Below are 15408 nucleotides of genomic sequence, written 5' to 3' on the forward strand. Positions count from 1 at the left end.
ACCTCGTCCCTGTGCCTGCAATTGTTGTGAAAAACCCTCCTTAGGTGGTCACTAATATGGTGCCTGCACAAAGTCTCCGATGATAAAGTCAACGTACAGAAGCTTTAATAAAGTATATGAGAGCTTAGAATATCAGAGCTACGACGTATGTGTATCTAAGAATGTACCTTGTCTGGTTCTGAGAGGTGTTTATATATGACTCCATTGCTTCTAGCCGTTATGACCTTTATTGTGGCTTTAGTACTTCTTTTGTAACGCCTCTGAGCTCATTGATGTGGGTTTTGATGAACTTCCAACAGTCTAACAGCTAGTTTGTAACTGTCCGAGGTATTAAATCATCTATTAATGGCTTGCCTTCCTTCGTCTACGAGGTGAAGGGGTGGACGAAAGTGCTTAATGGGTTCATCTAGGCAAGGAGGTTCGTTGGGCCTATCAAGGGTATAGTCCAAAGGGTAAATTTAGTAGGGATGTCAAAATGTGCCAACTAAACCAAGTGTGTTTGAGAACAAAACTTAAATTTTTGTTTGGTAACACAATTCCCATCTACTTGTCAGTCACTACACCCATAACCTAAAACTCACAATCCAAAACACTTGATTAGCCAATGTTTCTAATAATGAGCTAATCCTAAAAACTACCAAATTGTGCTTAAATCTCACACTTGTCAAAAGATCTTGGAAATCCAAAGTGATTACTATTAATAAGCAACTACGACCACATGTAGACATCTTAATTTGTACTGCCCAAAAACTTAGGACCTTAACCTTAATGGCGAAGCAATAATTATTTCAAGATGACAACATAACCACAATGCCCCAAGCAATGAGTCCTTGAATGACTAGGAAGAACAGAAGGTTTCGCAAGAACCATGAGATGCATACACTTAGTTAGTGCACACATACACACTTAACACCTAAAAACCCTAAAACCACTTTTCAAAATTAATAGTAATCATCCAATCCTATGGGTGATCATAAGTTCAAGGGTATTTTTTGGAGTATTAGGCACTACACCAACCCCCAAAACATACATACATACATACATATCTCCCTTTAAGCCACAAGGCAAGACATCCTTCATGACTAGCATGGTTTTCTTCTATTCTCCCTTCAATTACTTTAAAATTAGAAGTTTATTAAAGTTTCTAATCCTCGAATACCTTCAAGAATCAAGCAAGAATCATGATCTATGATTTATGATTTATGAAATATGACATTTTTTAGTTAAGATATGCTAATATATATATATATATAGCGCTTTGAATTGAAAACCAATCTCCCAAAAATCCAAGAGTTAAAGTCGACACCTAGTTCATATTTGTGGCTAGTGATCCCTTTTCAAAACAAAAATAACTTTTATTGTGCTCACTATTATGGTAGGAGAGTCACTATTATGTGAAAGGAATGAGTACACATTTATTGTGTTCCCAAACCACTTAATAATAACTCCTCACTCAAGAAGGAGTGTTCAAATATACAACACACTGCCGAGCTTAAGGCATAATTTAAACTGGAAACTTCTTTGGTACTCTCGGAGTACGGAGAAATAGTATTCCCTCATTTTACATTCATGGTGGAGCCCACCATGAATGTGAGAGTAGAAAGCATTATTCCGTACTCCAGGAGTACTTAAGAATTATTCATTTAAACTGAGCTTTAAATAAATTAAGCTAAAGTAAATGAATTGGCTCAGAAGATAATTTATAATTGTCCATCACGTTGATTGACGTTGATGAACAAAGTTTGAACAATCTACTGCAAGGCTCGACCAAAATCATTTTACAACTCACCACCAGCACTAAGCCTTGTTTCTCTTATATTTCCCCTTTTTCCAGTAAATGAACGCAAAGCCTGTAGTACTCTTTCGGATCCTTACTCTCCTTAGGGGGTATTGAGTTCTAAGGGAGAGTAGTGTTCTTCCTGTTGCCAATTAAAATATTTCTCCCCCAATTCCTTTTAGTCGGACCTCTCGGTTTGTCATTATACCCCGATAAGTATAAAAAATTACAATCCCCATCCCACCTAAAATTATAGGAATTCATTGATAACTAGAAATATTACCGAATGACAAAGAAGGTTGAGTCCACTCCAAATCATGTAAAGGATGCTACTAAAGATACTTGGCCCCTAAAAGTTTAAGATGAAATTGGACACAAAACCCTACTTTGACCATTCACAAACACAATTGTCATTACGATTAACTACAATAAGGTAAGCTTGATGAGACTATCTACATCTTAACACATTAAAATACTCCCTTATGATATACATTAGGTCATGCTGCTATACAATTTTAATTGAGAAGTGCTATGTCCATAAAATTTTCACAACAAATCCTAAGTGAAAAATTGTTGTTAATTTTAATTTGAAGCCGCCACTGATTATTTTTTTACCCACCAATAATAGTAACAACCTATTACCTAAAATTTATTGTAAAAGTATTGTAGACATAACATTTCTCATTTCAATTCGTTGCCTTTGAAGACCTGACCTAACTTAAAATGTACGTCTAGTAAATCAAATCAAATTGAATTCATTCTGTATCCATCAAATTACAAAAATTAACCACCACTTTAAAACCCATGGTGGAAATACATGAGCATGCAAGAAAATTGCATAGCAAAAGACTCTTGCCGCCCCCGATCTGCCTCCGCAAGAAGTATAGCATGTTGGCTTAACTAAATAACCCCGAGTCAACTTCCTTCAAGCTCAAGTGCCACGTCAGAAGCCACTCATTTTACCAGGTCATAAACATCTTGATCTCATGCGCTCTTGGAGCAAAAGAGCATTCTCATCGAAGGACATCATATGAAGGAACAATTATTATATTTCTGTAGTGGTCTAAGTAAAGAGCATTTTCAATTCCTCAATTCACGCAGTGCATTCTCTTTGAAGGGCATCATGTGAAGGAACAACTATTATATTTCAGTAGTGATCTAAGTAAAGAGCATTTTCAATTCCTCAATTCGTGCAGTTCGGACTTCTTGATCAGTCAAAGCTCCAGAAATCATCCGCTGCTTACGTGCTTGCACTGCTTCCATTCTTTCCTCTACAGTTCCCTGCCATCCAAAGCATTTAAATGAGTGTATGAAGTTGCACCAGAGAGATATGACATAAATGGTAATAGTGCTTATTGCAGAGTCCAAGACAAAATGCTTGCAACATATCTCCTAGCTTTACCCATGTAAAGCAAAAGGTCCTCCGAGCCTCGCGTTGATTATTATTATTGTTTTCTTTTGGTAGAAAGCCTTGCCTTTAGTTATGAACATGTTAAAATCATGGGAAAAGGGACAAGTTACAATTCCGTTGGAAAATTCTAAATCCTATTTATATTACCACTGAAGAAATGTTGAGTCAGCGCAGTTACTAAGTTCAACTCTGTACTGCCAGTGTCACTATAAAACTGAAAGAATAAAATTAGAATTTCTGGCCACATGGGCTAAGGGTTCAAGAGAAGAGAGAACCTTCACAATAAACCGTTTGATCATCACACTCTTAGTTTGTCCAATCCGATGAATGCGCATGACAGCTTGCTCCTCTACCGCTGGATTCCACCATGGATCCTACAAAAATGTCGATCAGATTATAAATACCAAATTCACCAAAGCTAAAATCACTTGCCCAAAAGAGTATTGGACATGGAAACTGAAGAACAAAAGCGGGAAGAAAACATTACTGCAGAATAGCTTATTTAAAACATATATGCAAGTTATTTGTAAAGGCATTATCTATCTCGTCTAGTAATTTAAAAAAAAAAAAAAAAGAACAAAGCAGATGCATAATTGCACAATTTCACAAGCACCACCAAATTTGCAGCATAAAAAAGCTAATCCTCCTAAATAATAATGATCCGGCTAAATTGCCACCTAAGTCAGACATTATGAAGGTGCAAAAACCCCAGTAACTTGCTGACAACCAAAAACTACAAGTTAGTGCTCATAGAATGAGATATACCAATGCCAATTACTTGTGCTATTTCATACAAGGAAGACAGCATATCACAATGAAAAGTGGAAAGTTCAATCTCCGTTGCATACCAAGACAAAGGCATTGGAAGCTGCTGTTAGATTTATTCCAACTCCACCAGCCTTCAGTGACATCAGCAATACCTAATGCAATAACCAAGCTCCAATTATTAAACCCAAACCATTTGTTAGACTACTTTTCTTTACCCACAGTAAAAAAGAAGGAAAATTAGTAAATTACTGCATAAATTAGTCTAATACCAGAATGTTGCTATCTTCTGAAAACTGCTTTAACACTTTTTCCCGCTGCTGCAGATTTAGAGTCCCATCCAGACGAACAAAGGAAATGTTATTCCTGGACAAAAAGGAAACTACTGAAATACTGATTGATGTGACAAAATACAAAGAACTGAATCTGATGAAAAAGTAAAATGCTTATATGAATTGAGGCATATGAAATCATGAGAAAGAATACCCAAGGGAAAAAAAAAATAACAATGCCAAGACACTCAATCAGGACAAAATAGAACAAAGCACCAAGAAACAGATACAAAGTTATTTTAGATCAAAAGAAAGGGGAAAAAAACAATAGTAAGATTATAGCACAAAAAACCATCCTGACATCAGCTTGCATGGATATATACTGATTTACTGCAAATAAAACACACACATATGACAATTTATTATATCTAACTTTCTAAGTTTTAAAAGGGGATAGCTAGATAACTTCTTTAGTTTCAAAACCAATCTCTGCAAAGCCTGCAAGTAATCCATGTTAGTCTGCTAATGTGAAGAGTGTAGACTCACTCAGATCCCCTATAAAAGATATACTGAAAGAACGGCATGGTGCTCTAAGCTATCACAACCAAATGAGTTCACCTTCTCTAAGCAGCTATGAATTTTTACCAAGAGGAATCTTCTGCTATTCCGAAGAGTGTATACTCATTCAGCTCTTCTATAAAAGATATACTAAGAGGAGAACATACATGGTGCCCAGTTTCTATCACATGACCAAATGAGTTCCTTCATCTTTTCTAAGGAGGTATGAATTTTTACCGAGACAGAGGAATCTGCAGGAGGTCAAGAAAGGCAGTCCACTGGCTGAAGACAATGCTCTTAGAGCCTGAAAAGCAAAGATTTTCAAGTTCATGCAATAGAGCAACAACTTTGGATGACTCCACCCAATTTTTCTCAATATCGATCTGGAAGCGACTCTCAGTTGGGGCTGTTATAAGATCTTGCTTACTAATGATCTTCCTGTAGAAGGAAATAATATTCAGAAATTGCATAATTGGAAAATTCACATCAAAATGACTTAAATAAAAAGAATATACAAATCCTGTAAAAGAACATGCAAAAATAAAATCCATATTTAAAACATTATGACAACTGACAACTTGAAGATACCTACAAACAGGACATAAACCAGAAGTTGGATTTCGCCAACTTGCCAATAGACATTCCCGACATAAGCGGTGAGCACAAGGTGTCAATACTGCATCTTCGAATGCTTCAAGACATATCGGACACTCTCCTTTCTCCCCTTTACGCAGCTCTTCCACAACCTCTTGAACATAAGCTCGTGAAGGCACATCTTTAGCTTCCCCTTCCTGGGCATTGTGGCTGCCTTTAAGGAAGCGTTTAGCTAGCTTATTCAGATCAGAAAATTCTTGTGTATCTCCTCGACTGTCCAAATCAAAGCCACCCTTAAGCAATCATAATTGTAGGATTTTTTCTTTATACAAGATATAAGGACATTTGTACAGTTATAATCAACAGTAACATTTAACTATCATATGAACAGTTATTATGGTCAATCTCTTCATGCAACTAGACATTCGGGGATAAAAACTCCTTGCTGACTAGCAATCATTCAAAATAAAGTGCATTGATGATTGGCCTAAAGAACGCCTCTATACCTTACCAGACCTCCATAGTAGCAAGGCATGAATATAATAACAATAAAGCTGGTGGGGGGGGGGGGGGGTGGGGACTGAAGGTATGCATACCTCATCACAAGAAATGGATGATCACAACATTGGCGAAGACGTAAAAGTAACTCCAATATGGAAGCATAGTTATGAAGAACCCGTCCTTGCTCAACAAATTGATCGAACTTCACCTGAAGGGATTTCATATCAACATATTAATCTTAGTTTTATCCCCCCTCCCTAGGTCATTGACATATTGTTCAAAATGTACCATAGAAGATAATCTTAAAACAATAACACAGTATATAAAGCAATGACGGAAACAAGAACCTTAGATCTTCTAAACAGGGCGTCATAAAAGTCTTTTTCAGCTTCCGTGAGTTCACAATAGATAACCTGAATATCAGCTGGTGGAAGAACAATAATTGGCCTGCAACAAACAATAATTTTTAGAGAAAAACATATAAAAATTATTTTAAAAAAAAAGTGGAGATAAGATGACATTACTCACCTTCCTTCTCGATCAGTGCTAGATTTTGTTCTCCTTAACATGATTGGCTTTAGAATGGACTGAACCAACTTTAACCCTCTCTCATCACCCTCCTCAAATGGTTTTTGAACAAGTTTGTTCCACCTAGAATATATAAGATAGACCAATCAAACAAGGGACATCTACATCAACTTCAAGGAAATAATAGGAAATTAGAAAGAGTGTTTACTTAAACATATATGACACCCAAACCAACCCACATACACACACAAGAATGCCAGGAATGAATGGCATCCACTGCAGAGGTTCCCTACCTTATCACTTCACTGAAGCTGTCATGTGAGACTCAGGGACATAGTGCTCTATATGACTAAATTCACACATTAACTATAATTTTTCATCAGGCCAATGTCCTAAAAATGGATTTTGGGGTGCTTTTCTGGGTTGCAAACATATTGCTGAAAATAAGCAATTTTCCTTGAAAATATTTTTGACTGAAAATGGAAAATATTTTACATCAAAACAAATGGATTCTAATACTGGCAAAGGTGCAACCATTAAACAAAACTCAAAAGAGGCCCGGTTTAAAGTATTGCCAAATTTCTCATCAGAAAGATTAGTTTCTTATGCATCTCCAGTAATAATTAAATTTTTTTAATTTTAAAAAGCATCCTTTATTTCGCAAACTACAAAAAAGCATCTTCTATCAATTCTAGAAGGCTTTTCAATACATTTGATACTTGTACAAAAACTGATAATAGCTGAGCAAAGAAAAATATTACCTTCACATGCACAATAATTTTTAAACAAAAATTGAGAAAAAATCCTAGATATAAGAAACCTCAGCACTCTAGTACCTAAATGTTTGAAACAAAAAATTCATCCACCTGCAGGTTTGGAAGTTGGAACAGAGAACAAAAACAACAACAGAAATTATAAAAAATTAAAAATAGCCATAACCAATTGTAGGAACTCCAAATAACATAATATGTTTATTCTACATTAAAAATGGAGGCAAAACATACCATGCCCAAGTTCCCCATGGTTCCACCTTCAAAAATCTAAGAAGACTGTAAATGTCCTCTAGGTTGTTCTGTGATGGAAAAATTAAATGTCAGGAAGCATAACAACAAAGTAAAACAACAACACCACAGAAGTAACAAAAGTCACTATCTGCAAGGTAAGCATCTGGCCAGCACAATACAGCTTCATAGACATGGGACTTGATGTCCTACCAAAACAAACAGCGGACTCAACAACAAGCTCTATATCTTAGAGAAACTAACCATGTCACATAAGCAAGCCTAAATTCAAAACAAGCGCATGTGCAGATGCAACACTGCAAAATAGTACATAAAACCACATAAAGTTGTTGCAGTGCTTAAGCTTAACAGCATATGCACAGGTATATCAGAAGCTGAAGTTCTCGTATCCAGCTTCTGATATCAACATTTATCTGCCTTTAGATTTTGTATTACATATATTAGAGAAAAGTTTTACTTGGTTCTTGCAGAGCTTAATCAAGTTAATATATGTCCATGGCATCCTTATTTCAGCAGATTAATTGAATGGTGCTTGCAAGAGAAAAGTCAAAAGGTACCACATGAAGATAACTTCATGCTTCAAGCATGACATCAGATGTGCAAAATTTGCAAAGCACATTATATGCAATAGACCTTAAAGATCCAATATCATTTAAAACATGGATATTATATAAGTATTAAAAGGAAGTTTTGGCCTAAAGGTCCCAAGTACCTTCCCATTATGGAAAAAGATCTACTAGATGTAAACTGTCAAGTCAACCATCCTGTTGGAAGCTTAACAATAGGGGTTGGACGGGAGCTCGGCTATGAAATAGGCTTGAGGGAGGAGCAAATACTTACTAAAGAAGACATCTAGAAGAAACAGTGGACGAGTTCGAAGGAACCTTTTTTCTTCAGATTTAGTAAAGTTGTTCATTTGGTTGCGAAAAAGATTGTACAGAAGTACCAGAGAGAGAGAAACAGGACACCCAACACGTAGTAACATTCATTCACAAGAACCCTTTTTGGTTTACAATAATTTCCATAGAAACTTGACCAGTTTACAACAAGTTCCATAAAGACTTGACCTGGATGGGGGTGCCAGTAAGACACCAGCGACAATCAGCAACTAGAGCTGCAGCAGCCATAGAAATTTGGCTTTTAGAGGATTTTATGGTATGTGCCTCATCAAGAATCACTCTAAACCATCTAACTGAGTAAAGTCCACCATTGTCTTCAGCATTCTACATAGATAACAGATACAACAAGAAAAATGCATTAGTTGATCTCATCCAAAGAAAGGCAGAAATTATACTCTTTTCCATGATAAAGAACGAGTGTTTAAATTTTTTGATACGTAACAAGAGTGTTTAAATTACCTCTGCCGAGAACTCTGAGGCTAACACTCCATATGTTGTAATTACAACATCACTCTGAGCTAGAGTTCTTGCATCCTTTGGTCTACTTTGTCCATAATGAACATATAGAGACAAAATCCCTGGTTGTGCATGAGTCTCGATCTCTGCCTGACAATTCACAGAATCATTCAGACTGACTCTCATAAACAGAAAAGCATATGAGCATGCATATGCTTGGCTACTTATAGTACCAACTTTCAATGAAGCACTTGATACAATTATGCAGAATAACAAACAGTAAATAAGGATTCCAATACTAATACCTTCCACTGGCCTAGAAGAGTCATAGGACATACAATCAAATTTCCACCATTGATAAGGATGTTCTTTTGCTTCATCAACTTATCAAAACCTGAAATTTTTGTTGTCTTCTTAGGGGGATCCTGGCAGTTGTCTAACATACCACTGAGTTCACTATCTTCACTTGAGGGGTGACTCATGTACTGACTACTTGATGATCCACCTCTTTCTGAATGAGCAAGGAGGAGGGATATGGTCATAATGGTCTTCCCAAGACCCATTGCATCTGCCAGAATCTTTAATTGCAAAATAAAGTCGATATATTGAGTTATAACAATGATGAATGGGGATTAAAATCAAAATTAGGTATGAGCCATCTCAGAACATACTCCTCCTCTGGCCATTTGCAGTGTGCTTGGAAATTCTGTTGTAGCATCACCTGAAAATGCATTCAAATAGACAACCAGCTCCCTCCTGGATAGATAAACACTCCCATGAATACAGAGTCTCAAGATTAGAGAGGATCAGATAACATAATGATCTAACGTACTTGTCTGCAAGACGGTATGCCTCCCAACATGGATGAAGTGTTGTTGCCGCCTCATCCAGGCATTGTCCCTTCTCCAGCTGAATCATCCAATGAAGAGCCTGCTTTTGGTAGGGTCGAAGTTCACATTGAAGAGTACCAGGGGGATCCATTTCCTGTAACAAAACACACTTTTGAGTAATTTCACCTTCTATAGGCATAAGCAAGCCCCACTAAAGTTCAATATCATCTAAGAAATGACAGTACCTCTAACTCAGAGCAATTTCCAACACCAACAATGTTGTCGAGATCAGCATCCGAAATGGACTCCTCATTTTCCACTTCATTTTCGTTTCGAGAAGGATTCATAGACTTGTTAACATGTAACAATGAGGCCCGAAGACCAGAACTATCCTGTTAAAGCAAGATTAAGCTCTAAACTCCACCATGAACACAGCTAGAAAAAAAGAAAGCTTTTAATGTTTCCCTACCTCCGGGTTTAAAGGCCGCTTCCTTGTGTACAAGTCACTAGGAGTGAATTCTGCCTAATTACAACCAATCAATAAAGTAAATAAAAATTCAGTTACAACTTCATATATTCAAATTTAGCAGCACAAGCAGCATCTATGATCAGATTAACAGGAATAAACTTGAAAGAGAAAAATGAAACAAGTAAATTAACAAATGATCACCTTCTTAGAAGGGATTAGTCCGAGCAACCGGAACAAATTTGGGAGAGGATGAACTACTGATTCCTCAGCAGCATTACCGGCTGCCTTGAGCGAGGTCTGGTGATGCTTACGGAACATAGAACTATTGAGGTACACACTAGATTAAAGACAAACATGTAAATTCATCAACCACTGTATACACCAACCAGATAGAAAATAATCAAAAGCAGATTATCATCATTAAGTTAAACCTACAATTACCTTATTGACAAAAGAATTGTATCCATTATGCCTAAAACATCAGGAGCAGATTTACAACAACCTTCAACTTTAACCTTTTTATCTCTCACAAGTGGCAAAAGACACCGTGCCCATTCATTTGGTATTCTACCAATCTGCCATGTCGCCAATCAATTCAAACACAACCATATCAGACTCACATTGATCAATCACATTCACAATCATTCTCAAATTACTACTTTCTACATTACCTCGCCGGATTCTATAGTCGAAAACCTCACAATCTCTGAACAAGCCGCTGCAGCGTGCTGTCTTCCCTTCCCGAAAACCTTCGCCGGCGACGGAGAACGAGAAGAACTGCTCTTCAGCGGGAACGTGAACACCACTTCATCACCAGGCTTCACTCTCCTCCCTTTACTCGTGGACAGCCCAGAAACTTCACTGCAACCTACGAACCACCACTCGTCCCCAAGCGAACTCTCTCGACTCACGTCTTCTTCTTCGACGAAACCCTCACCGGAGTCACTAACGCTGCTGCAATCAGTAGCATTTGCCTCGCGCACTGTCGAATTCGAATTCGAATTCTGGTTCTCGAAGCCGTTTCGCTTCGAAGAATTCGAAGCAACGGTGCGAGAAACTCTAGGGGTTTTGGGAATGGCTGGTAATTCTTTTGATTTGAAATTGGGCGTGTCGAAGATTATGTTAATCGCGGCGGTGGCGTCGTTTTTGGCCAAGTGTAGGGCTCTGATTATGTCCATGTCGGAGTATTCCGAGCCGACGATGGATCGGACGGTGGATAAGAGCTCGTCCGTGACCTTATTCCCCATCTGAACAAAACCCTAAAATTTGAACCCTAATTTCCACGTGTACAGTTTGTGGTTGCGAAGTTTTGGAGGAGCTGTGAGACCCGGGGTGAGTGGTGAGACTGGGGACGGTGAAGGCAAAGAAAGACAGGGACGGTGGTGCTAAAATGCGCAGCGGTGCACGATAGCGATAGTTTTGAAAAGTGGGGAAATAAAAAGTAGAGAGAGGGCGGGTCTGGGTTTAGAAATGGCGGGGAAAGTTGGAGAGTTAATGCGTGTGACATGCACGTGACGCCGTTCTATTTCCCGCCATTTCTATATATGCGAAGTAAAATTCTAGTAAATGGCAAGGTTGGGTTAAGTTAAGTCGACCTGCGCATTACATCATTGTGCACTGAAATCGTTAAGATGCAAACATAATATTTGGACCTAAGTTAACTCCTCAAATGCTTATGTGATTGGCTGATTACTGGTGAAACGTGGCATTGTCTCGATCGTGAAAATTGTGGTTTCTGGGTTTTATTTTTTAAAGAAAAATTATTAAACGATTTTTTAAATATTTTTTATTGAGAAATTAAAGCAAAATATTAGAATGCAATGAGATTCATGTGATATTGGGTGTTTATCAAATACCAGTTCTTTTTTTTATACTAGTTCTTGATCCATGCTTTGCAAAAAAAAGAAAAAAAAAATTGTGTTGAATTTATAATGATGTGATTGCCCCTTTGCATTAATGCAAATCTGGGATAACATTAAACAATAAAATTATCACAAAGCCTACTTGAAGAAAGGAGGTTATTTATTCTATAATAAACTGCATACAGTTAAGTATGCCGCAGATAATTTTTTTTTTTTTATAGGAGTATGCCACAGATGATGAAAGAACATTTGGAAGAAAGAGAAAAATCCTGAATATAAGGTTCCTCGTATAGAACATCGATCACTATTATTCGAGCACAGAGCATGAAACCTTTCAGCAACATTTCTTATTGGCTGCAGAGATGAATAATGGGATTAGCACATAGCAGTCGAGACTAGACCACGTTTTTCGAGCTTAGCTCAGGACTGACACAATCAGGTCCTAATCAAGAAGCCTCTAGCTTTGATAATGCAGATGAGCCAATGTTGAGCAACCTTATTCATTTTTAACTCCTAAAAGTTCAAGCTACCTGAGCTCAACTGAGATTTTCATAAAATATCCAACCTTGTAATTTTCAGTTTTTCAAACCTTTTGCACTACTTTTGCCTATGATGATAGGCTCATTATTGTGAATGTGATTTTTACTATTTAATGTTGGCCACCTCTCTCATGTAAGGCAACTACTGGAGGAATTTCATTTTTTTTAAGAGGAGATTGCCTATGTGGAAAATAGAACAACATTCAGTATTTTTTTTTGAGAAGAAACAACATTCAATGCTTGAATCTAAAGAATATTCACAAATATCCATTCAATACTTACCTCCTTTATCTTCATACATTGTAATACACCCCACTAGTCCTTAGGAAAATAATGGAAAAAGGGGGTGATGAAATTCAAACTACTACATTAGGTATTAGTTACAAAAGATGTTATTACCGTTAGACTATTATATAAACCTCAAAATTAAAAATTTATATGAGAAAGTAATATGTGGTTAAATAAACTAAATAATTACTGAAAAAATTATAGGAAAGAGAGAAAGGGAAAGAGGCTCTTAAGAGAAACCATAGTCAAGTAGCTACACATTATTTCCCTTCTTTATGAAGCGTTAAGAGTTATAGATAACAATTCCCAAGAGTATTATAGTTCGATAGTTTGACTTATCTAGATATTATGTAGATATCTAAATTTCAAATCTTCCTACATGCAACTATGGAATTAGCAAATATAGATAACCATTATTTCTTCGTAGTGCACATATTACTTCATTTTTTAAAATAAAATTTCCAGTAATTTTTGGCTATTATATTGTGTCTTTTCATGGTTATATATATATAAAACAAAACAAAACAAAACTGCAGAACATTTAAACTTTTTATTTTTGAGAAGAAACATTTAAATATATTTAATCTATCTTAACCTTGCCTTTCTATTTCAATTTTTTTTTAGTGTATGTGTGTTCTTTCATTTCATCCATTGAAAGTCATAATCGATTAATTTTTAAAAAATGTAATTATTTTCTGATGTAAGAAAATAATACACATTTATTTCTTTTACATGTAAGAACAAACTAAAAGATTATTAAGTCGTGAAACTGATACCTTCGAAAATATATATAACTCACTAATAAAAAAGTGATTTATTCGACGGTCTTATCAAATTCTTTCCCATTATAGCACAGAAACCTATCGCATCTGTAGAAAGAAAAAAACAATTGCTCAATGCCTCAATGTATAAACGAAAGTGGCCTTCACAGTTCACAGTAACACTACCAACAGCCACTAGTTCAAGCCGAAAGTCACCAACTTTGCCAAAAGACACTTTCCCAAAGTTTACATTATTTCTCACAGGAATATAAAAGCTTTTATTTAATTTGAAAAGGTCTTAACAATAAATAATCTCAAACTTTAAATACTCAAAATTTTGAAAATTGTCCAAGAAACTATCACTATATATATGCTTGTATTCCACATTGCTAAAATGCTACTAATTAAACCTACATATCATCCACATATTCAGTCATGTCTTTCTCAAAATTCCTCATCTCTCTCATTTTATTAATCTTTGTTCTTTTCCAAACCGTTTCTGTTGTTCCTACCCATTATTGTTTAAGCTCTAAGAATTTCACTAGCAATGATCATTATGAAACACATCTCAAAGATCTTATGAGTTATATTCTTACGTCCTATGAAACCCCTCCCTCAGGTTTTGCTCTTGGTTCTAGAGGTCATGCCGTCATGGTGGTCAAGATAGAACATATGGGCATAGCTCTTTGTCCTGGTGATACCTCAGTTACAGATTGCATGAGCTGCGTTGCCGATGTAACAAGCAAAATTCTAACACTTTGCCCAAATACTAGAGGTGCAGTCATGTGGAACAAGTTTTGCATGTTGAAATACTTTGACAAGGATTTCTTTGGCCAAATTGAAAACCAAACCCGATACGAAATTATGGATTCACAAAATGCAAAAGATCCCATTAAGTTTGGCCAAAAGATAGAAGATTTGTTGAGTAAACTCGCCAGGATTGCTTTTGTCACACCAAGGATGTATGGAAGAAGCACAATAAAGCTTGCGGAATCAGAGCAACTCTATTTGTTAGCTCAGTGTACTAGAGATCTTACCAGTTAACAGCATTGATTGCAAAAGATGTCTTAGAAATTCGATCTCACAGATTCCAAATTGTTGTGCTGGGAAAAAAGGGGCAACAATTTATAGTGACAGTTGTATTGTGGGATACCAAACCCTTTAAATTTGTTGACGTATTAAAGTTCGTAATATTTTATATATGGTGCTTGTAATCACGAATGCAATCACTAGTTGGCTAAAAATAAGGTTAGGGGAACCAATTTCTGATCTAATTGTGGGTTGCAAAACAATTCAGGTTGAGCCTTGCACTAGAAGGTTCGCCCTTAGTACATCTACCTTAATCAAGTTAAGTATGGTGGAGGATAATTATAAATGATCTTTCGAGCCAATTCACCTTTAGCCAAGCTCAAAGTAATTTAGTTTATTTAAGCTCGGTTTAAGTTATCTTTAACCTTGACAGTAATGTTCCTTTGGGAACAATTTATAGTTAAAAAAAGTACGATTTTAAAAAGCTGCACATAAAAGGTAAAAATTATCATCGAGTTAATATCAACCTAAAATTAACTTGGTTTACTTAATTAATGGTTCTATAATGGTCCCATATTTCATGATGAATTTTAGATCTCACATGCTATGATATTATAAGAATGGAGATGTCGGTTATTCCTTCATATTGAACTTATGTCCAACAAACTGATCATTTAAACTGAATTAACTTTTCAATTAGTCTCTTCTATACCACATGGTGACATAGTATTAAAATTAACACATTGATCCTTGGATCCTTCACTTATTTCTCTTGTGCAAATATGTTTTATTTAGAGCATCCGCATCAGCGGGTGTAAAAATGTGTATAATACAAAAAGTGTCTAAA

General features: G+C 36.2%; 2 protein-coding genes across 4 annotated transcripts; one reads left to right on the forward strand and one right to left on the reverse strand.

Annotated features, from left to right (window-relative positions):
* Positions 1-2290: 2290 nt before the first annotated feature.
* On the reverse strand, positions 2291-11488 carry LOC142608195 (DNA repair protein RAD5A). 3 transcript variants are annotated; one of them, XM_075779917.1, is made up of 21 exons: positions 10754-11488; positions 10524-10657; positions 10284-10419; positions 10083-10136; positions 9859-10005; positions 9616-9767; positions 9455-9539; positions 9089-9361; positions 8787-8933; positions 8496-8651; positions 7411-7478; positions 6407-6529; positions 6226-6325; positions 5974-6086; positions 5372-5650; positions 5021-5221; positions 4226-4319; positions 4037-4108; positions 3464-3562; positions 2904-3058; positions 2727-2808 (listed from the first exon to the last, which is right to left on the reverse strand). In XM_075779917.1, exons 1-20 carry the CDS (start codon positions 11327-11329, stop codon positions 2936-2938), a joined length of 3132 nt encoding a protein of 1043 aa, XP_075636032.1. In that variant the 5' UTR covers positions 11330-11488; the 3' UTR covers positions 2727-2808; positions 2904-2935. The 3 variants fall into 3 exon arrangements, 2 of the variants coding, with proteins under 2 accessions (XP_075636031.1, XP_075636032.1); XR_012839444.1 differs by having other exon boundaries at positions 2291-3058; positions 5376-5650; XM_075779916.1 differs by having other exon boundaries at positions 2291-3058.
* A 2623-nt stretch (positions 11489-14111) lies between these two features.
* LOC142606380 (antimicrobial ginkbilobin-2-like protein) lies at positions 14112-14576 on the forward strand. Its single transcript, XM_075777743.1, has one exon. The coding sequence runs from the start codon at positions 14112-14114 to the stop codon at positions 14574-14576; it is 465 nt and encodes a 154-aa protein (XP_075633858.1).
* Positions 14577-15408: the final 832 nt, after the last annotated feature.

The sequence above is a fragment of the Castanea sativa genome, chromosome 8 (genome assembly GCF_040712315.1).
Source record: "Castanea sativa cultivar Marrone di Chiusa Pesio chromosome 8, ASM4071231v1".
Lineage (NCBI taxonomy): Eukaryota > Viridiplantae > Streptophyta > Magnoliopsida > Fagales > Fagaceae > Castanea > Castanea sativa.

Bases quoted from the DNA above. Each gene is read 5' to 3' on its own strand.
- LOC142608195 (XM_075779916.1), bottom strand. From the start codon at position 11,329: ATGGGGAATAAGGTCACGGACGAGCTCTTATCCACCGTCCGATCCATC. The intron at 9,540-9,615 runs GTACGTTAGATC...TTATCTATCCAG, and splicing joins GCATACCGTCTTGCAGACAA to GAGGGAGCTGGTTGTCTATT. The intron at 8,934-9,088 runs GTATTAGTATTG...GTGAATTGTCAG, and splicing joins CTCTTCTAGGCCAGTGGAAG to GCAGAGATCGAGACTCATGC.
- LOC142606380 (XM_075777743.1), top strand. From the start codon at position 14,112: ATGAGTTATATTCTTACGTCCTATGAAACCCCTCCCTCAGGTTTTGCT.